Genomic DNA, 26,145 nt, shown 5'->3' with positions numbered 1-26,145 from the left:
CCAAAATATTCACCCTCCTTATTTAAACTTATTATTTCTGAGGACTTCTGTTTTTTAATAGGCTAAAATCAAAAAGAGTAATGGAAATTGTGAAAAAAATTGAGTGTGCAAGGGGAGGCACTAGACTGACTTGGCCACTTCACTACTTTAAGACTCTGCTGCAGTGATATTGTATTGTCTGCTACCACCCTTCCTTCCTGAAGATGGGAAGAATTAATGAACTATGCACGTACTTAGAGCAATAATTGTAAGAGTTAATGATGAATAGCATACATGCTACTTCTTCTACGTCAAATCTGTTAGATATGTGCCATAATGTGCTCATGTTTTGGCAGCTTAGCTTGAGACAAATGATGACATGAGAAAACTCCCTTCTTGGTTGTCCTCTTGCTGTGTAGTTCCACCAGACATGCACTACATCCTGACCAAGAGGAAACAGTGCTGTAGGAGTGGTGATCACAAGCAAGCCAACAAAATACAGACTACATATTAAAAATCTTAATGTTTCTTTTTAGACTTTTGAGTAGGTTTTTATGTGCTTTCTTCACTGTCCCTTTAAATTTTAAGGTCCACTCAAAGCACATTTACAAGCTCACATCCCTTCCTCACCCCCACAACTACTAGGAATCTGAGGTCTGAGCGAGCTGAAATTTTCATGCTGTCAATTATTTGCAGCAACAAGAAGTTACAGCTGTCACAAGACTAGGTATAGAGCTAAGATTGTTTTAAGATGAGTAGTACTCAATTTAGTAGTAACCACTTTTTAGGTAAATATTAATAATTTACTTTAGTAACAGTCAAAGGTGCCTTACAAAATCCGTAGGATTGATGGAAATGCTTCCTGCATTGTATTATTAACCTAATTTTAAGCAAGAAAGCAAAAGGAAGGCTTACAAGCGTTACAAAAACCACAATTATAATGTGGTTGTGTGATTGCCCAGTCCACCAACTGTAGTTTCCTGTGTGATTATTTTATTCTGTGGCATGGCTGCATGAACTGCATATGTAAGTTGAAAGATAAACAGAGGCTATGAGATAGTGGCTCATATCAGAGACCCCACTTACTGAAGCAGCAGAATAAAGACTAATTGTAAGTAAAGATGCAGCCCTGACAAGGATGTTGGTTCCCTGATTCCACCAAGGGAAATAAAAATTAGCCTCTGGGATTGTATAGCTAATTTGTCATATACCCAAATGCATCTCTGGTGGGTTGGTGGGAGCTAGGGTGGACCCATCTGTCCACAGGAGATGCAGGCTGATCTCTGAGATCTCTTAATACCGTAACAGAGTCTGTCTTGTCTAATTCTGAAATCGTAGCTCTGGGTTGGCAGGGGTGGGAAGTTGAACAGTGGAAGTCAGCTTAGATTCCTATTAAAAAATGCCCATCAATCTTTTTACAACACTTATACATCCCATTGCTTGATTACTTTCAGAAGAGTGACCAGCTAACACTGTGAACGTTGGGCATTGTCATGCTGGGTTACTCACCCCTTCCCCTGTGTGGATCACTAAGCTTTTTAGAAAGAGGAGGGAATTGAACTAGTTGAGTTCTAGCTTTGTCCTGCTTGTTTTGCTTAACCCTGACTGACCTTGACCTAAGGGTGCTGTGACCTTTGTCACTTGGGTTGGTGGGCTTAAGTCAAGATGCTGGGTCTTGTGTTGTGATAAATAAGCTGGAATGGGACTGTCATTTTACATCTGAACTGTGTCTTCTCAGTTGCCTTTTCTCTTGCATCTCTGACTATGGGAATTTTCTAGTGCAATATTTGCATTGTAGGAGTCTGTTTTCCTTTGATTAACTTTCTATAGCACTCAGCTATTTTTTAAAATAAGGAGAGCTGGAAAATGCTGTCACCATTAAAAATGCACCCAGAATAATTTCTTCTGTAAACAAGGCAATGGTTCTGTTTACTAAACCAGGTTAACAAAGTCTTCACTGAGAAGTCTGTCGACTACAGAACTTTCTCTTCAAAGCACTGAATGAAGCCAGGCACTGGGGGATGGGATGGTGAGAAGACACTTGTATAATTAAAGACCATTTTAGGTTCCTAAGAGATGTTTTAGGTACACTCTTAATGATGCTACATTCTCATGTGTGTGCCAGGCTGAATGTCCTACATAAGATACGGAAAGTTGTTTCAGATTCATTACGATTCTGTTTAAAGAACTATGTTGATTTATTCTCTTGTTTTAATTATTTTTTTGTAGGCCGTACAAATATATTTGTAAACACTTTATAAACAGAACATTTTTTTTTCTCTGTGAATAATACTGTTATGAATAATATTTTTGTTTTGAAAAGACCCTTTATGGGCAGCTCTGCCTTGTCTTTTCACTGTTTTGTAGCTTTGTAGCTGACTTGTGGGTAAGGTTCTCTTTTTCCATTGAAGTCAGCAAAATCAACAATTTAATCATTTGTTAATTTAGCAACTTTGGTTCATTATGTTTAACTGAAACTTGCATTGATTGAATTAGGGAGTAAAAAGTAAACAGTTGATTTCCACTTTAGTGGGATGTTGTTGGAAACACTTGCAAAGCAGGAGGGGGTAAAAATACTGACAATGAAAGGAGGAAAACCCAAAAGAGCACATATCTTTTTCACGTAAATCACGGAATCGTTTAGGTTGGAAAACACCTTTAAAATAGAGTCCAACTGTTAACCTAGCATTGCCAAGTCCACTACTAAACCATGCCCCTAATCGCCACACCTACATGTCTTTTAAATGCCTCAAGGGCTGGTGACTCAACCACTTCCCTGAGCAGCTTGTTCCAGTGCTTGGCAACTCTTGGTGAAGAAATTTTTCCTGATATCCAATCTAAACCTCCCCTGGTGCAAACTGAGACCATTTCATCTTGTCCTCTTGATTGCTAGTTGGGAGACTGACACCCACCTTGCTCCAACCTCCTTCCAGGTAGCTGTAAAGAGGGTTAAGGTCTCCCCTCAGCCTCCTTTTCTCTAGACTAAACCCCAGTTCCCTCAGCTGATCCTCATAAGACGTATGCTCAAGACCCTTCACCAGCTTTGTTGCCCTTCTTTGGACATACTTCAGCACCTCAATGCCTGTCTTGTAGTGAAGGGGCCAAAACTGAACATGGTCTTCAATGAGATGCAGCCTCACCAGCTCTGATCACAGAGGGACAATCGCTTCCCTAGTCCTGCTGGCCACACTATTTCTGATACAAGCCAGGACACTGTTGGCCGCCTTGGCCACCTGGGCATACTGCTGGCTCATGTTCAGTTGGCTGTCGACCAATATGCCCAGGTTGTTTTCCACTGGGCAGCTTTCCAGCCACTCTTCCCCAAGCCTGTAGCCTTGTGTGGAGTTGTTGTCACCCAAGGGCAGGACTTGGCCTTGTTGAACCTCATACAGTTGGGCTCAGTTCATCGATCCAGCCTCACCAGATCTCTCTGTAGAGCCTTCCTACCCTTAAGCAGAACAACACTGCTGCCCAACTTGGTGTTGTCAGCAGACTTACTGAGCATGCACTCAATCCCCTCATCCAGATCACTGATAAAGGTACTAAATGGAACTAGTCCCAGTACTGAGCCCTGGGGAACACCACCTGTGACTGGCTGCCAACTGGATTTAACTCCAGTCACCACCACCCTTTGGGCCTGGTCATCCAGCCAGTTTGTGACCCAGTGAAGAGCTGTGCCTATCCAAGCCATGAGCAGCCAATTTCTCCAGGAGAATGCTGTGGGAAACAGTGTCAAAGGCTTTACTAAAGTCTACATAGACAACATCCACAGCCTTTCCCTTGTCCACTGAGCTGGTCATCTTGTCATAGAAGAGAGATCAGGTTAGTCAAGCAGGACTTGCCTTTCAGAAACCCATGCTGAGTGGGCCTGATCACCTGGTTGTCCTGTATGCGCCACGTGATGGCACTCAAGATGATGAGCCAACTGCTGTTAATGACACTTAACTAAACCCAGTAGATGACTCTTCTTGTAATATTCTTGCAATTTTTGGGAAGGCCTTACAGAATTATTTCAAAAGCTCAGGGTTTGCTCTGGAAATTAAGAGTGACTGTAAAAAAATTTTCCAGTGACTCTTCAAGAAGACTCAAGGGAGTTGGAGCTGTCAGGGAGGCAGTGTTACTTCCCAATGAGGGTTGAAAGGTTGAAGTTGCAACAGCTGCAGCATTTAATCCAGAATACAGCAGGACAGCCTGGTGGATATACTTAAGGTTGACAGATGATAGCTTGTTCTATGCATGGCTTTGTTATTGGTAGATACTGTTCTGAAACCCCTCCTCTCACCCAACAATTAAACTCCTATGAACGATGGGGTGGGGGTGAAAGGAAGTGGTGGCTTGTTGCACTCAAGTCATGGTAATAAGTAGTTCACTGTTAAGCATTTCTTCAGGAATGAAGCTATGTGAGTGGCAGTACTTTGCTTCTCCGTTTCTAATCACAAAATGCAGCGCGCTCTAGTAGTTTCTTGGCCTTTAATACAAGTTATGATGTTAGGATGGTACTGGCATAAGGCATATTGTTGTAAATCAGTTGGACTATAGCTACTTCGAGTTTTATTGCCTTAGAGCTATTTAACACAGATTTAAAATAACAGGTCTAAAAAGCAACATGGAATGAATGTGACTTGGTTTTGCTGGACAGCTGTTTGTTACCTTCACTTCAAAATACAGATATGCAAGTAGGTGTTTATGCACTGTGTGCATTCAGCCTGTTTACTATGATAGGGGAAGAAGTGAAAATAATAGAAGGATATAGCTCTGGAGTAAATTTCCACAGTATCTTGTGGCCAGAAAGGCTATTTTGGACTTCTACAGGAATAAGCAACAACAGTTCATTCATAGTTACTGAAAGGGCAGCTCAGTATGTTAGACATGAGCAATGCAGAACTTGCTTTTTACCCAGCGTGTCTTGCCAGATACATGAGCTTCTGATATTTCTGTTTCTCTTTTGCTAGACTGTGTGATGAAGTGAAAATTCTATTTGAAAAATGAACACTTTCTCTGCTATTTCTACATAATGTAGCAAGTTCTACAGATTGGGTCCTAACTTTTCTTCGTTTTGTGATGTGTGAAAATAGCATTCTTCTGTCACTTAGGCAATGAAGTCTTGACTGTGTCAGAAGCTGGAGACTCTGCAGGGCATGAGAGTGTAAGCAGACCACTTCAGTTCAGCTTTAAATGTCACAAACCAGACTTTTAAGTATATTCAGTGATCCTAAAAAAAGCCAGATAGCAATTTGTGGTAGCTCATACCCTCTTCTGCTGCATCAGCCTATGTGCCTCCTGCAAAGCGCCAGCACTTGTTTAACTGTGTAATTATGGAAACTGATAGTAGGTAGCATAAGGAAGCGGAGGAGCACAGGTACCTATGAAGGCCAGTTTCTGACCCAGGAGGCTGGCTTGTTTGGGCTGCCAGGTGACAGAAAGGAGCTGCTGCTCTGATATGCTTCTGGAAGAGGCCATCTTCCTCCTGTGTCTTCAAAGCGAACCCAGAGTGAGCCTCTCTCGGTGCTTCTGTGCAGGGTATGCATGTGAGGTAGGTGCAGAGCAGCGTTCAGCTCCTGTCACTGGGACTGTGTAAGAAATTAAACTGGAGTCATCACCCGTCAAATTTGTGGTGGTGGAAAACGTCTGTAATAACGATGATTTCCTTCTGTAGGTTTCAAGATGCTGTATGAAAGTTCATGTTAATAGCATAACTTGAATTTAAATTTTTTGTTTTGTTTTTATTACATTTCAGGTCTACCAGTCATGAAACGAATTCTTCTGTTTTTTATCCTGGCTGCTGCTGTTATGTATGGTATACTGCATGGAAATCTGTGGAGAAATAACCTCTACTGGTATGGTGATGCATTGTTCACTTATAGTGCAAACACCTTCGTGGCAGTATGAGACATGTGGCTGTGAGTTGCTAAACAGCTGTTTACTAGTAATCAACAGAAGTGATTACTACTCTGTGTGTGTTTTGTGGTGCTTTTTTTGTACGGTGAGGGAATGAATGTGATCATTTTGTCCCGTTGCCCCTTCTACTGTGTCACTCTTAAACCCAGTAGTGGATTTCAGCCTGGTTGTATGGAGAGGTCAGGGCCTCAGAGATAGGGAACCCCTCTGAGTTTCATTAAAATAGGTGTTCAGGTGAGGAGAGATCTTATTTTTGTGTGTCGTGTTCTTATCTCCTACCACCCCATATGTGTTAGCTCATACTTTTAGATGTCTGATAATTGGGAGACACCTGCTCCACACATGGGAATAACTGCAGGTGTAGTGGGGACCTTTTGAAAAGCTGCAATTTGTTGAGTCCCAGTGGCAAACTTACGGGAATTGAGCCCTCACTGTCTTCAGGCTGCACAGGACAGGTGGCTTGGGACCTAAAATTCAGGGTGCTTATCGAAGAAGTTGAGTTTCCATTGGCCTTTGCACAGCTGTCACAAGGACTGACCAGTGTGTTTGTGTTATGAAGATAATAGCGATAGCATTTAATATTAGTGATTGATGTGCCTCTATCTGTCTTGTTTAGAGCATACAGTTGACACGAATGGCTTTCTGTTGTGGTTTCTGTTTATCACAAACCACAGTGTTGTGACGTTTTCCTTTTTGCAGGATTAGCTTTTATGGACAGACTTCCTCTGTGAGGGCTCCTCCTTCCTATGAGACTGGTGGAGTTACCCAGTAAGTTTAGCAGTTGAGTATTTTTGTGGTGGTGTGTTTTTTTTTGTTGTTGTTGTTTTTTTTGTTTTGTTTGTTTGTTGTTTTTTGGGCAGGTGGGAGGGACTGAGACTAAAATCCATAGCCTTTGTCTGTAGGCTACCTGTTCAATTTCTTATTGCATAGCTGTGTCCATTGGCTCTGTTATGAGCACAGCTGTAATATGTCTGACAGGAATTTGTCCATGTCATGTTTCCAGTGTTTGGTTAATAGTTATGGCCAGTTACAGTGACTGTCTGTAACAAGCAATGAGTTGTTGGAAGGATATTTGTTTACAACTTCAAAATTTCTGCAATTCTGAGTTATAACCGAATAAAATTAGCAGAGCTACAAGGGCAACTTTTGTGCTTAAAATGTAGTAAATCAGAGGTGTGGTTCACTTGGGATGCACAAGGGCGTGTAAAAGTAGATCTTGTGCTAGTAAATTCCTGCAGTTAAGTTTGTGGGACTAATGTGTGCCTATGATCAAACTTAAAAGCAGGCCTCTGTTCTCTCTGAAGCCATCATGCAAAATGCCATCTGTGAGGCTGATGCTGGGAAGCAATGAGCTGGACAGCTGGAACATTTCACAGGGTGCTTTCTCAGTGTCAGTATTCACATGACAACTTGAGGTTACCAAAAGCAATTAACCTTAATGGTCTATTTGGCTTGTGGTTCTAATGTGGTGGTTTCATCCTTCTGTTTTTAATGCAGCCCAGATACACACATTGCTCACACTGAACTTTACCCTCCCTTCTAGGCTTCATATTTGTTATTAATTGGGCTAAATTGCCAAGGTGGCAATGTGCTTAGAAGTGTGAGGAATGCTGTATCCCCAAAGAATCTCATTTTTCCTTGAAGTACCCTGTCTGTTCCCTTCTCCAAACAAGTCGCCCTTCTCTTCTTGGAGGAGTGCTGGTGCTGCTAGCTGGTATGGCTGCAGAGGTGATTCAGCCCAGATGTCCTGCTTCTCTGCAGGTGGGCCTGAGATCTCACCCATGGTTGTGGCTGCTTTGAGAGTTGCTGAGCAAGGGAGGTTGGAGTCCCCTTGGAGCAGCACCATGAGATAAAAGCCTTTACTAGTAAAAGTAATCCTACTGCAAAGAGAAAGATCCATCTTTAATACAGAGAGGCAATCAGGAAAATTTGGTGTGGTGTTAACTCAGTAAACAGCTTTTTACTAATTTGGCTTGACCAAGTTTCCCTACCTTGTTGCTGGTACCCGCTCCTGTTCTTACTATTTCTTTGAAATTCTTCTTTTGCAGGCTGCCACCTACGGCTGTGGAGAGAAGGAACGCGCTGGACACTTGTCTCCTGAAACCAGCATTTGAACCTTTACTAGGGTGAGTATTCAGTGAGAAGTGGTGGGGGAAAGGAAAGGCTGTGCTGATTGAGGTAGAAATGGGCTTTTTACATATTATGGACTATTTCACATACTGATTCGCCTCTGGAAGTACAGCTTTTAGGCTTGGGTTCATTTGTTGCTTTTCCTGGTTGTGGCATCACAAATCGTTCAGCTTGCCCCTGATCAGCATTTGAGCTATACCACACAACTAGCTCAATATGCTGATGTATGTACTGAATAAATAAATACTTCCTGTTCAGATATTGAAACTAGTAACAGTGAAACTCTTCTAGTGTTTGAAATACAAGCCTTATTTTTTTTTCCTGTAAAAGAAGCCTTCATGTCCAAGACTGAAACTCAGTTATTCTGCTATTAAGAACCTGGACTTAAAACATGAAGATTTTTTTGGTAGCTAAGTATTTCTGTGGCAGCCAGGGACCCTCATTTTATTTGGAAAAAGGAGCATGAAATGTGCAAAAATCCATTCAGTCTTTAATGATTCTTCCCCTCCAATGGAATTTTAATTTTAATGGAATTTAATTTTAATTAAATTTGGGATTATTCATGCTTTTGTTCCTCTGATAGTATTGTTGAATTGTGTTTAGGTATCCTCCACTGTAAGGTACTCATAGGAGGAGAAGCTTCCTTTGTAAAGAAGTGGTCAGATGAATAAAGGAAGAATTTCTATCTAAAACAAAGAAGGTGTCTGGTCACAAAAGTGCATCCAAGAGTTTTGTGAGGAAATACTGGGAGTTTTTGTTATTAGAAGCACAGGTCTTACATGAGAGATCAAGGAGCTGCTACAGGACCAGAAGCAGACAGGCTATATTGTTGGCTTTGTGTTTTACCTGAGCAAACATTGAGTATGGCCCCGAGAAAGCTTGGGAAGATGTTTAGACCAAGTCCTGGCCAAAGGAGTCTTAAAACTCTGAGCAAGGACACCATTGCTGCTTTTTTTTTTTTTTTTTTTTTTTTTGGTCCTTTTTGTGTACAAGAAAACGTGGCTTTGAGTGCTATTATTATTTTAAAGAACATGGAAGGATCTAAAGTTTGTCCTCCCCCAAGCAGTCTTGTAGTCTGAGTTTTGGTTAGCTGCCTGGCACAGTGAGGTGGTCCCTCGCCTGTGGAGCGTGCCCAGGCTGTGTCTGTCAGGCAGAGCAAGATAGCTCTGGTGCTGAGCAAGGGGGCAGGAATGGACTCGGAAATGCACAGTGAGAAGAAGGTAGATGCAGAGCTAGAACAGAGTCTTTTGCATATTTCCACAGTTCCTTTGCAGAGATAGATTGTGTGAGCTGAAGATCTGGTCTGTGCACTTTGGTAATAGCCTGGGGAGGTTGAAAGGATTTCTAACCTGGCAGAATTATTTATTGGAAAGGAACCAGAGCTAGAAGAGCTAGAATTAAGAATCTCTTTGCAGTAGGTAAATTATTTATTATGTCTAAGCTTACCAGCTGCTTCTGAACTGCAAGGCAAGTTATTAAATTTAATATGCGTGTTTAGTGCATGATGTCTCAAGGTTAGCTGGTCTTGTTTAGTTAACCTATGTCCCAGTTCTTGATGTGTGGGTTGTGGTGATTTGTTGTTTTTTTTTTTTTTGTGGGTGGGGGTGTGCATTTTATTTTTACTGTTAGTATCTTCTCAATATCTAGAGCTTAAAGAGTGAGATATTTATGAAACTCAGAGGGTGTTTTTTAACAGCTATTAATATACTTAATGGAGAAAAGTCATGTGCTGGCTGTGGATATTTATGATCAACACTAGCTTTATTTTTTTTTTACTCACTGTAACTGTATACTTCTGTGTTAACATTTTAATATAAAACTTAGTATGCAGGATCGTTACAAAGTCAAGCAGTTCAGTGAGTGTGTGTCCACTTAACTCCAAGGTGAAGCCAAGGGCACGGTAGCATGTAGCAGGATTGGATCTACAGCTCAGTCATTTGCCTTCACTTGGCATATATGGTAGTAAGAGTCCCTTCCCTGCTATGAGATAACCCTTGTCTGTGGTTACTGTCTTTCGATGAAAAGTGGTGCATTCTTTCTATCTTGATGCTTATGCTCATAAGGTACGATGCCATTTTGGTCTAGTTTGCAGGAGGAATATGCTTTTGGGGCAAACCTCCTTGTTATCTCCACCTGCCATGCTTCACGTTGTAGGGTGGCCCTGGCGCATGTGCACTGGGCTCCTTTCACACATCTGACTTCTGGCAAAGCCAGAAGATGCATTGCAGGAGCACACCCAATGTGCTGCAGCTGCTAAGGGGCGTTCAATCTGTGGGACCCTACTAGAGTTAGTCCAGAGTAAAATAAACCTGAGATGTGTGTAATGTGGACATGAGAATTCCATGCTTTTTTGCTCTATGGATATACCCCTGTTGCCTCAAACTACTTACTGATATCAGCACAGCCATAAAGTGCCACTTGTTTGGAATGGGAGCACATCTCAAATAAGCTGATGTCCTCAGAAGATGGTATTTTCAAGTTAAAACACCTTGTTTCAAATCTCACTCTTATTTATTAAATTGCCATATATAATAACAATTCTTAATTTTCCTTGCTGCCTCTGTTACATACTTTTCAAACCTGAAGTTATTAATTATCTTCCTGGGTTATGTATTCTCTTAAATATGTTGTCTCATGGTATAAACTTTCAGTCGTGTGATTTTATTGACTTTATAGAACTTACACTATTAGAGGAATAGTTTTTCTCACTCTCTACCTATATTTTCCATTATAAAATCTTCCTCTTTTCAGTCACCTGCTTTTTTTTCTTGAGTTCATGAGGTTTCTTTTAAAAATTGATAATACTTGAAGTAGGGTAATGAAAGCTCTTTTTTTTTTTTAAAGCAATTGCATGAATTATTGGCTTATTCAAATATATAATGTGGGTTTTTGAAACTTCTTATTTTTTCCATTCATTAGTGTTGACAAAATATACCCGTTCCTGTGTGCTAATGATTTTATCAGAGTGGCGGAGTTCCATGGGAGCGATAAGTTTGAACTACCTTATGGAATAAAGAGAGCAGGTTTGTGTTCCCCGTGTACCTTGTTTTTTAAACAGAAATACCCAAATAGGTGCATAAAGCCACTTGAATGTCTGGTCCTGGTCTTCCTGTTCACTGATGCCAGTCCTTTTGGGGGTATCTAGCAGTGACTTAATGGTTTCCTTTAGTCTCTCTTTTTAACAAATAAAACACCAGGTTGGGGTTGCTCCTCTTAGCAGAGAAGCCCCAGCAGGGTGTGAGTGAGGAAGAGTGGAGCTTGTTCATCTTCCTTTTGTTTGTATGGGGGCTGGAGTGCTAGGGATATTTAGATAGTGCTTTGCTAGGTGAAATATTAGCTGGGTCAGTGTGGTGGGGTTTGATCAACACACCTGAGCTAACAGGGATCCAGAGTCCTACTGAGGTAGACGTCCCCAGGTTGGGGCCATTATTTCAGCAAAATTTTCCTTTTATTGCGCTAGCTTTTCCCACTGGGGAAGGTGTCACTGGGGCTGCAGGGGGTGGTCCTGCCATTGCATGGCTGCTGTACCTGTGCAAAGTGTTTGCCTGCTCGTGCTTGCTGCCCGCGTTGGTCAGGGCAGAGTAAACAGGGCCGGAGACCCTAAGGGTCTTAGTCACCCTTTCAGAAAGGGTTATAAAGTCTTAAATCTCAAAGTTTTTAACACTGAACAGTGCACCCTCCTAGTATACCACAGATCTGGGCTTTAGACTCTTGATTTGCCCTCCATCAGCGGATGGTGCATTTTCTCACACCTCTGGGGTTGCATTGAGGAAGAGTAGTTTTGGGAATGAATTGAGGCCCCCTCTCAGTCAGAGGCACGTTGAGTGTGCAGCAGGTGCCTGCCCACCGCGGGAAGGTGCCTCTGCCCAGCTCTGCCAGCGAGCACGGGCTGGTTTGATGTCTTGTCCTGAGATACGTAATGCTGTCACTGTCCCTGGCTGTGTGGCCCCGCCTCTTGGGTGAAGGCTGCTTCTGTTTCAGCTGAAGAAAAACCAAAGTCAACTAGGATGCAGGTCTTGGAAACTCTTCCGATGCATATTTACTGTAGGTAAGATTTTTTTTTTTTTTTTTTTCCCCATACAAATCATACACTGTTTTCCAACAAGGGAGTGCTGGGGTAGGAAAAGCTTCCCAGAGAGGAGCTCTGATAAACCTGAATTTCTTTGGCATCATTGATTGACCTGTGGACCTGAATTACAAGTGTTCTTCTTTGGATTTTTTTCATGCACAGTGCATAAAAACTAATGTGTTTGAAAACGCTGTAGTCAGGGTGGCATGCTTATTTTTATATTGGAAGGCACTGAATATTTTCATTAATCTTTTTTCTATTTGTTTTCTAGAGCAATTTTTTCGCTTAGCCCTTTCAAGACTGCAGAACTGTGGACTTTCCAATGAAGATGACAGGTGAGATGGCTTGTTTGTTACTGTTTCTGTTCATTGCATTTTTAATACTTATCTGAAAAGGAGTGTCAGTGGCATCATCCTGAAACTGTTAGCCAAGATGCAAATCTGACTGACAGTGTCCAAGCAATACGTAACTGATTCCAAGATTTAAATAGGATTGGTTTTAAACCTATGTCACACCAGCATTCATGAATAATAATTCTATGGGGGAACTTTAACTTACAGATTTCTTTTTGTAAGTGCATTAGGAATTTGCTAGCTGAATGCAGTCTTATCCTTCTGTAGTATCTTTTTATACTTAGGAAAGTGAAACCACCCCTTAAAAATTGAATGTGATCTCCTCTTTCGAAGTCATTTAGTGTAACCTAGAGGCTATTTGAGATAAGCAGATGTGAACCAATGGCTGCCTCTACGCAAAAGAAATCTTACACATGTCCCGGTGCCAGTGCACCGGCTGACCTGCTGCACACCCGCGTGTGTGTGTGTGTGTGTGTGTGTGTGTAGGTTCCTGTGAGTCCTGGGCAGCCTGTCAGGGCTGTTCCAGGCCTTTCTGGAGTAGCCAGGGTGTGGCACAGAGCGGAGCACACTTTGGATAACTTGCTTTCAGTGCATTAGATTGGCTGGTTTAAATCTCTTGGTTAGAAGCCACTTCTGGGATTTTTTTGTTTGGTTTTGGAGGGTCTTTCTGTGTGTATGTGTGTGTGTTGTTGTTGTTGTGTTTTTGTTTTGTGGGGTGGGTTGTTGGTGGTGGTGTTTTTGGAGGTGGTGTAGTAGGGTTGGCAAGTATCCTAAAATCCTGAGTTTACCAAGTGATGGAAATGACTTCTTAGATTTGCAGTCTAGCAAATGGGCTGACAACCTGCCATATATCATGCTAATGTGCAGACTTCTTAATAGAGTTGAATGCAAATAATGCTGAGGTTGGCTGTACTTCATTTAGTTTCTTAATCAAGGAGATCAAACAGAAGATTGTTGCCTCAGGCCAAATGCCAGGATCACATTTTAATTAAAGTTGGGTGGAATATGAATGAAATAGTTGGTCTTCAAGCTTAAGAATTATCTTGGTTGTAATACTGTTTTCCTTTTCTTCACTTACTATACTTCTTCCTTTCCCTGTGTTTAGTATCTATTTCTAGGATGTTCAGGTTTACACTTAAGTGGAGCTGGGGGGAGGGAAAAGGAAAACCCCTGTTTTCTGTCAAGAGTGTGGTAATTGGGGAAATTCATGCAGAATTGGCTGACAAAGGCTAGTCTTTTGTCTGGAGTCTGAAGGAGAATGCCAGATGTTGTATTTGAAATTTCCTGAAATCAGAAGTTCAGCACTATAAGTGTTTTGGCTATAAAGTAGAGACATTTGCAGTACAGCCTAGTACCTTTTAAATGGAAGTGTCTGTCCTATAGATCAAAATTATACTAATTGGTATTTATCCTTTGAATGTAGGCTGTCTGAGATAGATATGTTCAGCCATTCTGGGAAGCATGCTTTGCTTTAATAAAAGTAATATACTTCAGTAGTACTGAAACAAAATGAGAACTATTACTATTTAGTAGGCAGTAATATAAACAAATCAAATGTACAGTGACTGCATACACTATATTCTTCCTAAGTCAATCATTTTTCGTGAATAGCTCTGTTAGGGCATGAATCACTGTAGTAAGGAATAGCTTTTATATATACATTTAACCACGATGCAGTGGCTTTTAAATGTGAAACACTTCAGGAATTAATTCTAACAACATTCTCTGGTATTAGAGGATTATTAGGCAGCTGCCTAATTCAGCCACCTTGACAGAATGCAAAACAAATTTCCCTAGAAACTTTTATTGGGACAGAATGGGGGAACCTGCTATAAAATATTTTAACAAATATTAGGCTATATTAGCACCAAATCTATGGTCCTGATACAGCTGAATTTGTGTGTGACTTAGCTCACTCTGTACAGTTTTACCTAGAAAGGATTTTTTTCTCAACAGTGCCATTTTCCAAACTTACGTGGAATTCTCACTGTGTAGAGGTCTAGTTCCACAGAGTAACCTCTGAACACCCGCTCCACCCGTATCCTCATGCTTACTTGCTGGGCACTCTCAGAACTCTAAGCTCAACAGCACTGAATTCTGACAAATGCATTTGCACAATCCTGCATCAACAAAATGTGACCTCTGCATCCTCCTTTTGCCAAATAACCTCAAAGGAAATAATTTGCATTCCTCAGCTGACTACGGGGGTGTGTATTGAAGGAGTGGAGGTTGAGCTGTTCTTTTTCCTTTTCCAGAGAAACAGTATTTCAGTGGAATGTGGAGGATTTTGACCTTTAAAGACTATGTTTCCATTTAACAATATTTTTCTTTTATAGACTAAGAAAATGTTTCTTTTAGCACTTCACCATATAAACGGCATATGTAAACTAATGCTTGGCATTGAGATTAAGAGGGTCTTGTACACCACGTGAACAGGGCAACTGTTTGAGTGACTAAAGAGATTGCATTTGGATGTCGGAGATCAGCTACCATGCCATTTACACTGGGAACCATCTAGACTCTTAGGTAGATTTCTTAACACTGTAATGCAATCCCGTGGTCACTCAAAACATCGCTATAGTAATTGTTATAGCTGAGGTCTTAATAATTTTCACTTTCATCAATATTGTGCTGGTGGTTGTAAGTTGGACCTCCAGACATTTCAGTCTGTTATATTTCAGTTATAGCATACCTGACATTGTTTAAGGACACCTGGATTTATTTATCTTCTTGTCAATTTATTGACCTGGAGAAAGAGTGAGTGTTTACTCACCCTTTGGTCTGAGTGTTTCGGTTTTCTTTAATATGAAAACATTATGGAAAAGGAAACTTTAAGAAGTAGGGTTGGTAAAATATGTGGGAGTAACAGTCTGCTGAAAATCAGTGTGTTGATTTCTGTGATCTACAGTAAGTACAGATCAGTTTAACTCAAATATCTTTGAATACAGTCCAGTCTTGCTACATGTTCTTTGTCTCCATTTCATATGTCTGTTTCCTATGATATTATGTTATGGTTGTTTTTTTTTTTTAATCCAGCATAAATCATTTCCTTCCCTGCTGATTGTTGTCAGTGGAATCTGTGCTACTGTGGACACAGACCTATGATTGTAGCTGGAGACACCTGAATACTGGGGAGGGATGGCTCGGGGAAGGAGACCATTCAGAAGTAGCACATTTGTGCCAGACTTACTGTTTGAGTTGGCCTGCTTTGACTTCCTGACTTTGACAGAGATTAAAAGCTAGTCTTCCTAATACCTATGACTGTATTTATTTGACTGTATTAATATACAATTCATTAAGAGTATTTGATCTGCTTGTTGACTTTATCCATTTGAAAAGCTCACATACCAATGTTAGCTGTTTTATTGGTTATTTGAAGGCAACTGATAACTTTATTTTTGAGTATGCATGTCAAGGGCACTGGAGTTTGAAAGCTTAATCAAAGTTCAAGTTTCACTCCTTTTTCCATCTAAGAAGTATTAGTCAGCTCTTAGCCATGAACAAGATCTGGTCTGCAGCCGTCAGTAAGAGGGAAGAGTTCAGATTTGACGTGAGGGCGGCTACCCAGCTTCTGTAGCTGCATGAACCTTAGTTGCCCAGTTCTGAAGTCATGTTTCATTTTACCCTCCCTGCCCTGAGTATGTCCTGCTACATCACACCTGCACAGTGCAGAGAGGAGAAGCCAAAGAGCTCTTCAGTTTTATACCAGAAGGCGTTATTTCAATAGCTAGGCATTGACATAGTGAAGAAGCTTCTTAAATCACAGCCTCTGCCAAAAATTGGAAGCTATGTATAATAAGGAATCACTTAAAGTTCATCTACAAGGGACAGAACAAGCAGCGCCTCCTCAGAGTAACTTTTTGGCTGCTTATTATGGTCAGAATACTAGAAATAACTGGTAATGGAGTTGACATTGGTTTTGTGAATTCACACCAAGTAGTTAGAGAGTATAAAAGAGAATACTCAGCAAGGTTAGGAGCAATTTTTCTGGCTTCATTTTGAGACCTGAAGATGAGTCTGCCAAGCATCGGGGATGGATGCTTTAGCCAGGAAGCACCACCGGGAGTTGGAGTACGAGTAGCAGTTTAGGATTTGCATTGTGGTGATGAGGTTTGTATCTCAGCTACCCAGCTGCAGCCACGTAACTTTTGGTGACACTGAATTCAGAGGTTTGAAACTTAACAGTGGTTTACAGAGGTGTGCTGTAAGTGACAGGAAAACGTAATACAACCATATGCTAATTCTGTGCTTTTCCCTCGCTCTTCCTCATTCCACCTTCATCACTTACTGACCATGGGTTTTGTTCTGAATTCCTTTTTCCTTCCTGTTTCTCCTCACTGTTGCTTCTCTGTAGCTCGAGACTTTGCTTTGAGCTCTAGGATATGGCTGCAATTAACAAAGTTTAATTCAGGAAAAGGGTAACTTCTAGTCGCATCCTCCCACTGTAAATTTTGCAAGAGGCATGTGTTCATCAGCCTGCTTTCCCAGGATATCTTAAAACTAGATTGAAATACTAATTTAAGAGTGAATGGGTTAAAGCAGTCCTAGAGTAGAGGAGGAAAGGTTTTATGGGTGTAGAGGGAACGAGTATACTGAGGACAGGGTGGTGTAACAAGTTTTCAAGCCTCTGATTTCTGAGGTACTGAGTCATATGGACTTTGTGGCATTAGCTGGAAATCTTTTTACGGGTGCTTGGCTTCTAGGAAGGTGCTCAGGAAACACTAGAAAAATGTGTGCCAATTTTTTCCATGTCACCCCACCCTGAGAGCTGTATTTAGCAGCACTATTTTTATTTATATGTATAAATGTATATATATAAAAAAAAAAATTAAAGGCAACTCCCTCTGCAGATGTGGCCCCAGACTGGCAGGTGAGAAGGTGTCATCCCAACATTTGTTTTGAAATACAGTCCTTTTTACAGCTGGCATTTATTCTCTTTTCACCTGTTCTATAAGCTTTGGGTTTTCAACATTGCTTTGAGGCCCAGTTTCTTTTCCTTAGCCCACACACAGTACAGCATCACTGCGTTAACAGTTCTGTAAGGAATATAAGGAACTGCTTTGTACATTGAAATGTCAGTCAGTCTCAGCTGGAACAGGCTGTTTTCATTGATGTTGAATAATACCCTCTTCAGCTGAAAAAACAGATTGGACTAGCTGCAGAGGAAGATGTTAATTTGTCTACATAAAGTGCCACACTGGGCATTTAATACGGATTACAGTATTCTTTGGGCTGCAGTCCTTGGGTCCCTTACGGTAAGAAATGGCACAGAGCCTTTTTCTTATTTGAGGAACCATGGGAGTGGGATGTTGGGAGGTGGCTCATCCTCCCTGTTAGCCTGTTCGTGTCTGAAGAAAATGCCAACATTTTTATTTTGCCATTGTTCCTGCTGCAACCAAGTTGAACAGTTTTTGCTCTAAATAAAGAAGCATTTTTACAGTAAAAAATTACGTGCTTGTTCTGTAAGGAGGAGTTTGCAATCTTATACATTGGATGTAAACATTCCCTAAAGAGGCAAAATTTCTTTAGTAAAAAAAACAGTAAGCCCGCCTGTGTCTTTTTTATTTTTTTTTTTTTTTTATTTTCTTGGCAGAGCACACATTTTACTAGGATTGAAATAAGACAGTAGAGAGCAAAACATACACTTAGAATACATGGGATAACTTGGAAAATCTTACCATTAGAATGTACTTTTGTAAGCTTAGTATTTGCATAATACCTTTTTTGGGTGCTTTTAAACTCAGAATATATTCTAAATTCCAAAGGAATCACTATTTTGACTGGATGTAGTATAGGATCTAATTTGTAGCTCAGTGTTTCGTAGACTTAATAATGCTGACTAACGTGAATCTAGTCACGTGAGAATGTAACTTTAATCAAGCCTATCCCTCTTACGTCATCACACCATGGACTTCAGCACATGTTTAAACAGCACTTTTGAAGTAGAGGGAGAAAAATCAACGTGATTATATTAATTTGAAGAGCCGTCATTGGGCTAAGGCTTTTCACATGTACAATTCAGAGACCCGTAAGGTAAATTGTGAACATAAATGTTGCTGCTTTAGCTTATGTTGGAGATCTCGAGAGTTGTGGAGTTGTAAAATATTACAGAAGCACCTTAATTTGAGTTAGTTTTTCCAGACATACTCTATCCTGGTTGGTATACCCCCAGACTGGGACAAGTTTGAAGCATTGTGGAAGATAATGTGTCTAATGGCACCCATCTCACCAACCAGTTAGATGTTCTTAAACCATGAGAAAAAGGATGTGTATAAAAACAGTTTTACGTGAGAGAGAAGCAGTTTCTTGACTTTGGTGGTCCCTGAAATAATGCAGCTGCATTTTTTTGAAAGCAGCCTTAGCGTGTGATAGAGGATTGAAACTGCTCTGTAGGGGCCAAGGAGTGTACAAGATGCAGAACCTTAGTTAGTAAATAAGCCAGCTAAATGCAAATATATCATTAATAACAATATGAAGCAAGGGAAGACATGCATATTAAAGTTCTGTTTGTTCCACAGCATTTCATGTCGACGGTGTGTTGTGGTCGGTAATGGAGGAGTTCTTCGAAATAAGACATTAGGGGAGAAAATTGACTCGTATGATGTGATAATAAGGTAAATGGCATCTGCTTTTGATTTTGTGTGCGTACAAAGAATTAGCAAACTTTTGTTGTCAGTCAGTAGCTTTGGAGTTCAGTTATTATACAAGTGAAAATGTATAAAACTTCCTGTTTTACTTATTCAGTCACAGCCTCCATTTAAAAAAAAAAAACTTTAGGAAAAAATGGATCCGTGTTCTATTACACAGACTGATACCGGGGAGGGGGGAAGGATCGCTGGGCGGTCAGTCTGCCTCACGTACAGATACAGAGGTGCTGCATGCTGCCATCAGGGATGGGTCCGGGTGCGAGGCAGCCCCGAGCCCTGCCCGTGCCCCTCGCTGTGAGCCCGCATCCCGGGCAGCCCTGCCTCTTGCCTTCCACACCACGCCTGTCTCACCCCTGTGCTGCCATCTGCGTTGCTTGGGGCGGGTTAAACGTCACGTTGATGCTGGGAAGTTCAACTTCCAGTTGGACGTGCCAACTGGAGGGTGACGCTGATGTCTGCCCCTTTTTCTCGAGCATGTTAGTTCTTACTGGAAGTTTGAGGTGCCTGGACCTACCAGAGGGTGCTGGGGTCTGAAGGGGAGGCATCGCGATGAGGGGAACGGGGGAAGTGCTCGGGGAGGAACAGACAAGGAGATGGGGTGGGGAAAAAAAGCTCAAATGCCAAGCAAACTAAAACCAGACCAATTGTCTAATTGTAACAGAATTTTCTGCACATTAAAAAAAAAACAAAAAACAAAAAACAAACAAACAAACAAACAAACAAACCAAAAACCAAAACTCAGTTTCTCCTTTGCAGGAACTGAAATGGTAGCTGATTAAACAGTACTTCTGCCTGTAAGCACCCTGTCAGATAGTGTGCCCGAATGCCCTTTTGCTAAAGTCTGAGCTGCCATTTCAGTTTGTCTGCTTCAACATTGTGTTGAACATTGAACAAAGTCTCATTTTTGTTACTTTGCCATCAATCCTAATGCTCATTTTAGCAATACTGTTTCAGTCTTCAAGCACTACCATAAAAAGCTGTATACAAAGCCTGGAGTTTGACATGCATTTGAAAATGTACTGATAAGGTGCAAATGAAAACATGCAATTCTTCAGTTGCAGCTCCCCGTATAAACGTAAAAATATGGAAAGTGGTCAAGATAATATCCTCGTTCTTAGGAAACTTTACTTGCCTAACACCTTTGTATTTTACAAAAAACTTCACCTTTCACTTATTTTCACTGTAGTATAATGCAAGGAAGCTCCATGAATTATTTTTAAGCCATTTCAAGTGTTTGGGCTCCTTGTAGATCTATCTATTCTTCTTAAAATGGAAATCTTTATCTAGAATGGTGTCTCACATTTCAAAACCAGCTCTAAATTCAAAACTGTTTCAGAAATATGGTACATATTTGTTCACTCTGAATAAACAAAGAGGTGGTGTTTTCATTTTGTATTTCATGATGACTTCTGATAAAACTTTGAAACACTCCCTTGTCTGCATACCTTGTTTTGCAAACGTTTGCTCCTAAGCAGTGTGCCTCTTAGTCTGAGCAGTCAGTCACGTTGGCAGGAATGGAGTATACAGAGACTGCCTAAATTCTCTAAAGAGTATGCAACACACCCACCAACTGAAAACTGCAAGATGGAGACCTGAAACACAGCTCCTCTAACACCTCAGAGCAGAGACCTGAGCCATCTGTTCACTGCTTATTAATCTGTTATATCCCAAAGCAGTGGCAGCTGTGTGAGTAATATTTCAAAAAAGAAAAAAAACAAAAACAAACAAACACAAAACAACAAAACAAACAAAAAAACAAAACAAACAAAAAACCAAAGCAAACAAAAAAACCCCAACCACAACACAACGCACTGTCCCTACCACCACCCTTGAAAAACCCTAAACAAACAAAAAAAAAGCAAACATAAAGATGTATTGTCATCAGGTACACAGTCATAATCCCTGTTCCTGTATCCTGTAGACAGTGAAGAGTATTAAAATGTTCTTGAATTGCCTCCTGTATGACTGGGATCATCTGGTAGCATGAACAGAGCAATGGGTAATTCTCCAAGCTGGATATTCTCTTTGGTCTTCTCCAGTTTCTGTGTCTGAGCCAAATCAGAAGGCCTTCTGCTCGAGTGGCACACGATAAGCAATTGTGCGATTGTATTCTAAACCACCTTGGCCAAGTTCCCGTATGTGCTTGATCCCTCTGAGTTAGAGGGTGAGTGCACCTGATAATTGCTCCTCTACCACGTAATGGGATAAGTAAGTGCTGGGCTGTTAAACCCTCCTGAATCTGGACACACCGTCAGCCCGGCAGTCTGGTGCGTGTGCCAGCCACCGCGCGCTACGGACACGTGGGTGGGGTGGTCACTGCTGTCTCTGTTCCCTGCAGAATGAATAATGGCCCTGTTGTAGGGTACGAAGAGGATGTCGGGAGGAGGACGACGTTCCGCCTTTCTTACCCGGAATCCATCTTCTCGGATCCGATCCACTACGACCCGAACACGACTGTCGTTCTCATCGTCTTCAAACCACGTGACTTGAAGTGGCTTTGGGAGATACTAGGTGGTCAGAAAATAGTGAGTTTGTTTATTTGTGCACTTTGGCTCAGCTTGCAACACACCGCTCGTGTGAAATACCTGTTCTGCTTTTAACCCTAGTCCTCCTAGCTGGGGGGAGCACTGGATCTCCTAGTCAGTCTGCTCAATACCCCTTTCCTATAAATGCTTCCATCTTCTTTCTCACACACATCATTGATCAGCTCCTCGCCCCAAAGCAGTTTACCTCTTGAAAATACCTATTTATCCCCTTCATAGCACTGTTTAATATCGAGATGCACATTCCAGCCATTTCCCAGATTATTTTGTCCTGTGCATTTGGTGGAATTGCAGAGTAATGTTGGAAGGGACCTCTCTCTGGAGGTCCTTAGTCCAAAACCTTGTTAAAAGGAAGCAGGGTCAAGTTCAAAGCCATGCTAGGTTCTCAGGGCATCATCCAGGTAAGTTTTGAATATTTCCAAGGATATCTCTACAACCTTTGTTTCAGTGCTGCAGCGCTCTCACAGGAAAGAATTTCTCCTCATCCTTTCACTGTGCACCCCCGAGAAGAGTCTGATCTTGTCTCTTTTTGTAAACCCTACTAGATAGTTGAAGACGGGCTGAACAATCCCAGCCTCCTCAGACCCTTCTTGTTTGCTGTGCTCTCCAGCCCCTCAGCTGTTTTAGTGGCTTTCTTCTGAGCTTGCCCCAATTTGACTTTCTCTTGCACAGGGGGGAGCCCAAAACAGCATTTGTGAGACCACAGAAAGGCACAGTACGAAGTACTTGAGAATGATAACTTCTGTGTACCTGTTCTCTACTGCTCTTATTAATGTGGCCAAGCACACAATGAGCATTTTCTGCCTCCAGGGCACGCTGCTGGTGTGTCTTGTCCATCAGGGACCTTTCTGCAAAGCTGTTTTTCAACCAGCCAGCCCCAACCTCGACTGCTGCAGGGGGTTATCCTGTTGCAGGAGAACAATGTGACACGTGTTTTTGTTGAACATTGGGAGGTTTAACACTCCTTCCTCAACCTCCTGCCCTTGGATTTTACTTTTGTTAGAGTTGCTGCAAAACCAAAATTAACTGTTTTCTAGCTGTTAAAAATGTGCATTTGCTTGCCTGTTACAGAGTGCAAAAGGCTTTTGGAAGAAACCGGCTCTGAACATGATATACAAATCTAGTCAAATTAGGATTCTTGATCCCAGCATCACCAGAAAAACTGCTTATGAATGGCTTCACTTCCCAACACGGTTTCCCAAAAAGGAGGTAGGCTTTTTCCTTATGTGACTTTCAGTTTTCTGCAACCAAATGTGTACTCAGAGGTAATTATCTCTTTATTATAGTGGACTATGTTAGAACATCTTTTAGGTTCATGTTGCGTTAGTTTGCATTTAGATGATCCTCAGAAAAGATGGGAAAATGGAATCCAGAAAGAGAGTGGGTAGTCTTGTATGCCAAAAATCTCTTTTTATGGATTCTGTAATTAACATTAAATGAAAACGCTTTTGTGGACAGACATAATGCCTTTTACAAAATTGGGAAAAGCAGACAGGCGTTGGAACAGGGCAGATCCAAAGAGCCTCTAGAAATATTAAGGAGTCTTGAATTATTAAATGTAGGGTGTCTTATAGTTTTTCTTAAAAAAAAAACCCAAAACAACTAAGCCCACAAACAAAAAAAACCACAAACCAAACCAAAAAAACCCCCACAAAACCCCCCAACAAAAACAGAACACCAAAAAAGCCCCACACCAACCGAACAAAACCCCCCAAAGCCCCAGCAACCCAGTAATTCTAACACTGCTGCAATTTCACGCTGCTGGGGGCGTTCAGGATATTCCAGCCCAGCGCTAATGACATACGTCCAGCAGCATTCTTGTGCTTACTGATTCGATGCCAAGCATTGTAATGAGTTAACCAACAATGTGGACTTAAAAATACATTTTAACTGTCAGTTTATGACTGAAGAATGTTTCTGATGAAAGGTAAAGCTTCAAGCTGGAGACCTCCCTCTCGCAGTCAGGACTGGCCACCTGCTGTTTAGCACAGATACACCCTTGCACAAAGCTGCTTCATCAGGATCAGCCAACTGACGTGCGTGTAAACGCTTGACTGGCTGTCACTGTGGAGTATCTACCACAACTTTTTTTCTGGTTTAATCTTTCTAATGTTTGAGGGAGTTGAGGTTTTTTTTTGTGTGTGTGTGTTTTTTTGTTTGTTTGTTTTGTTGCTTTTTTCTTTGGGGTTTTTTGTGCCTTTTAAAAAAAATTTCTCTTTTAAAAATGTCTTTCTTTTTTTGAGCCTACTAATGGATTTTTCCTCCCTTAATAACTCTCAAACTGGAATACCCAGTTTGGCTGCGTGCTTGACTGGTGCTCCGTGGCGTTTCAGCTCTTCAGCCAAGGGTGGGAGCCAGGCAGCAGAGTAGTCGGGCGCCTAACTATCTCCTAAAGGGCCACGGAATGTCTGTGGCCTCCGTGGCTCCCGAAATCCCTCCTGTCTCTTCCTGTGCTCCCCTCTCAGTGGGAGAAAAGGCAGACGAGTGCTGCCGAGATGTGTGTGGTGTCCTGGAGCTGGCACGGCGGTGCAGGCCCTCAGCCGCTTTGGGCAGCGTGCGTGCCCTCTGCTCCCCTCCGGCTCGCTGGGCGCCCCTGCCCAGAGCTGGGGCCGAGCGAGTCCGTGCTTGGAGCCCCTTTCTGCCACCTCCACGTCCCACTTGCTCCATCCCGGGGCTTTTGCAGCCCCTCGTCCCCAGCAGGAGCAGGAGCAGCAGCGGTCCAGCTCTGGTGTGCTGCTTCTCCTTGCTTTTCCTCCCATCCCGGAGGCGGGCCGTGGCTCTGCCATGGCTGGGTGAAGCTGCAGGTTGTGCCCTGGGGGTTCCCCCTGGCAGGGTGGCCTTTGGCAGGACCCGCTGTGGGGCTCTGGCCGTAGCAGGTCCCTGGGGAGGGCTGGCGCTGCCTCCTCCGTGCTGTCCTTCAGCCCCCTCTGCCTGCAGGAGATGCCGGCGACCAGCGTTGCTTTCCCTGCTGCCTCTGCCTTTTCCCTGAAGCCCATCTCATGTTCCCCGTGCGCACATTTGTGTGTAGTCTGACAAGCATTTCTGGTCCTTTGTTAGCAACCGTGGTGGTGTTAGCAGAGCTGGGAAGAAAAACTGTAAAAGGAGGCGTGCTGCCCCAGCAGCAATGCAGGCGTTGCGGAGTCATTCCAGGGCTGTGCCGATTCCCATTACATGTGACCGGCTGAACAAATTTCATTACAGGCCGAGGATATCTGAAGATCGCTAGGGCGCTAGCATCATAATACATTTTAAAAATAGTGTTGAGGTTTTTTAGTATCTCCTTTTGAGGTGAACTTCGGGATAGCCAAAGGTAAACAGAGCCAGCTGCAACCTGTGATATTCCTATTTCCAAACAGCACTAATCCTGACAGGTAGCATTCCTGCCATAATGTTGGGGTCCTTTTTAGTATGGACATTGGAACAGAGTCACCACTAAGTTTATGATATTGGGCCCCCAGGGAAGAAAGTTATTTTGCCAACTGGCAGGAGCCCTGGCCAATAGCATGTGTTTTAAGTTGATGTTATTTCTGGAGTACTCCAAGAGTTGTATAAAGGTACAAAAAAAATTCTACATACGAGATGGTGTTCTGTGACTTTAATAAGGCTTATAGAACTGATGTCAATAACTTTTTCCTGGGGATTTGTTCTTTTATCATATGATACAAAGAAATACTTTTCTGTATCAAGTCTATCTGCCTTCTCTTTGCACAGAGTTCTCCAGTACTGGTTTGCCTGCTTCATTGTCAGAGGCAGGTGAACTGAGCCTTGGGTAAGAGTTCAAAAAAGCATGTGGTTTTGTGCTCAGTTTGAGATTTGATTGCAGCTACAGAAAGTGTGTAGCTCATCTGGTCTCTGAGAAAATTGTTATTTTAGCTAAGAAGGGCCTGAAAGTTTTGTCCATTTCTGGGGATGCTTTTTGCCCTCAGCTTCATCTGTTGGTCTAATGAAAGAGTTCACCTCTCTCTACAGACCTTGCCTCATTTACTTTCTCAGATCACTGCTGCTGCTAAAACAGTCATGTATTTTATCACAAGGTAGGACAGATGGTGGCAGTGAGTTGTTCTATGCTCTTGTAAGAAGTGCTAATTTTCAGTTAGGTGTGCTTAATTTTGCACAGTTAAAACCTGTTTATGACCTGCTCTTGATGTTTTACATTGCATTTACTTCTGAGCTATCTCATGGTAGGGAGAAATAAGCAATTTTATCTACAGTTTCTTTTCCTCTAATGGAAGTAGTGGGGGAAGGTCTGAAGCTGTGTTCTTCTGGAATTTCCCTGCTTTGAAAAAGTTGAAATGCAGCCAGGTTTATGTAGCAGTAGCATTCACGCTTCTTTAGCTTGGTGTTATGAGGATCTGAGACATGTCATGCTGTTTTCTATGCATCTGGATCTCCATCATCTAGAAACTTCTGAACACTTCTGCTAATTCAGTCAAACTGGATGAGGTGAAATGGCCTCCAATATATTGAAGTCTGACCAATTTCATGAAAGCAGGCTGCTGAGCTGGGGCATGGGTCGACCTTCCTGA

At 42.0% G+C, this 26,145-nt stretch overlaps 1 protein-coding gene across 7 annotated transcripts in view; it reads left to right on the top strand.

The window, feature by feature from the left end:
* ST3GAL6 (ST3 beta-galactoside alpha-2,3-sialyltransferase 6) overlaps window positions 1-26,145 on the top strand; it is a 51,895-nt gene that overhangs the window by 22,238 nt on the left and 3,512 nt on the right. For 6 of the 7 annotated variants that reach the window (XM_042788218.1, XM_033005302.2, XM_033005303.2 and 3 more), the window contains 8 exons: window positions 5,717-5,816; window positions 6,577-6,645; window positions 7,926-8,003; window positions 10,927-11,030; window positions 12,348-12,411; window positions 18,948-19,043; window positions 21,415-21,601; window positions 22,691-22,828. In XM_042788218.1, coding sequence (XP_042644152.1) covers window positions 5,728-5,816; window positions 6,577-6,645; window positions 7,926-8,003; window positions 10,927-11,030; window positions 12,348-12,411; window positions 18,948-19,043; window positions 21,415-21,601; window positions 22,691-22,828 — 825 coding nt within the window. In that variant the 5' untranslated portion in view covers window positions 5,717-5,727. The remainder of the gene's footprint in view (window positions 1-5,716; window positions 5,817-6,576; window positions 6,646-7,925; window positions 8,004-10,926; window positions 11,031-12,347; window positions 12,412-18,947; window positions 19,044-21,414; window positions 21,602-22,690; window positions 22,829-26,145) is intronic. The other variant, XM_042788221.1, reaches the window with a different exon arrangement.

This window comes from Tyto alba, unplaced genomic scaffold (assembly GCF_018691265.1).
Source record: "Tyto alba isolate M040663 unplaced genomic scaffold, T.alba_DEE_v4.0 Super-Scaffold_14, whole genome shotgun sequence".
In the NCBI taxonomy this organism is placed as follows: Eukaryota; Metazoa; Chordata; class Aves; order Strigiformes; family Tytonidae; genus Tyto; species Tyto alba.
This window is presented reverse-complemented; position numbering and strand designations above follow the sequence as displayed.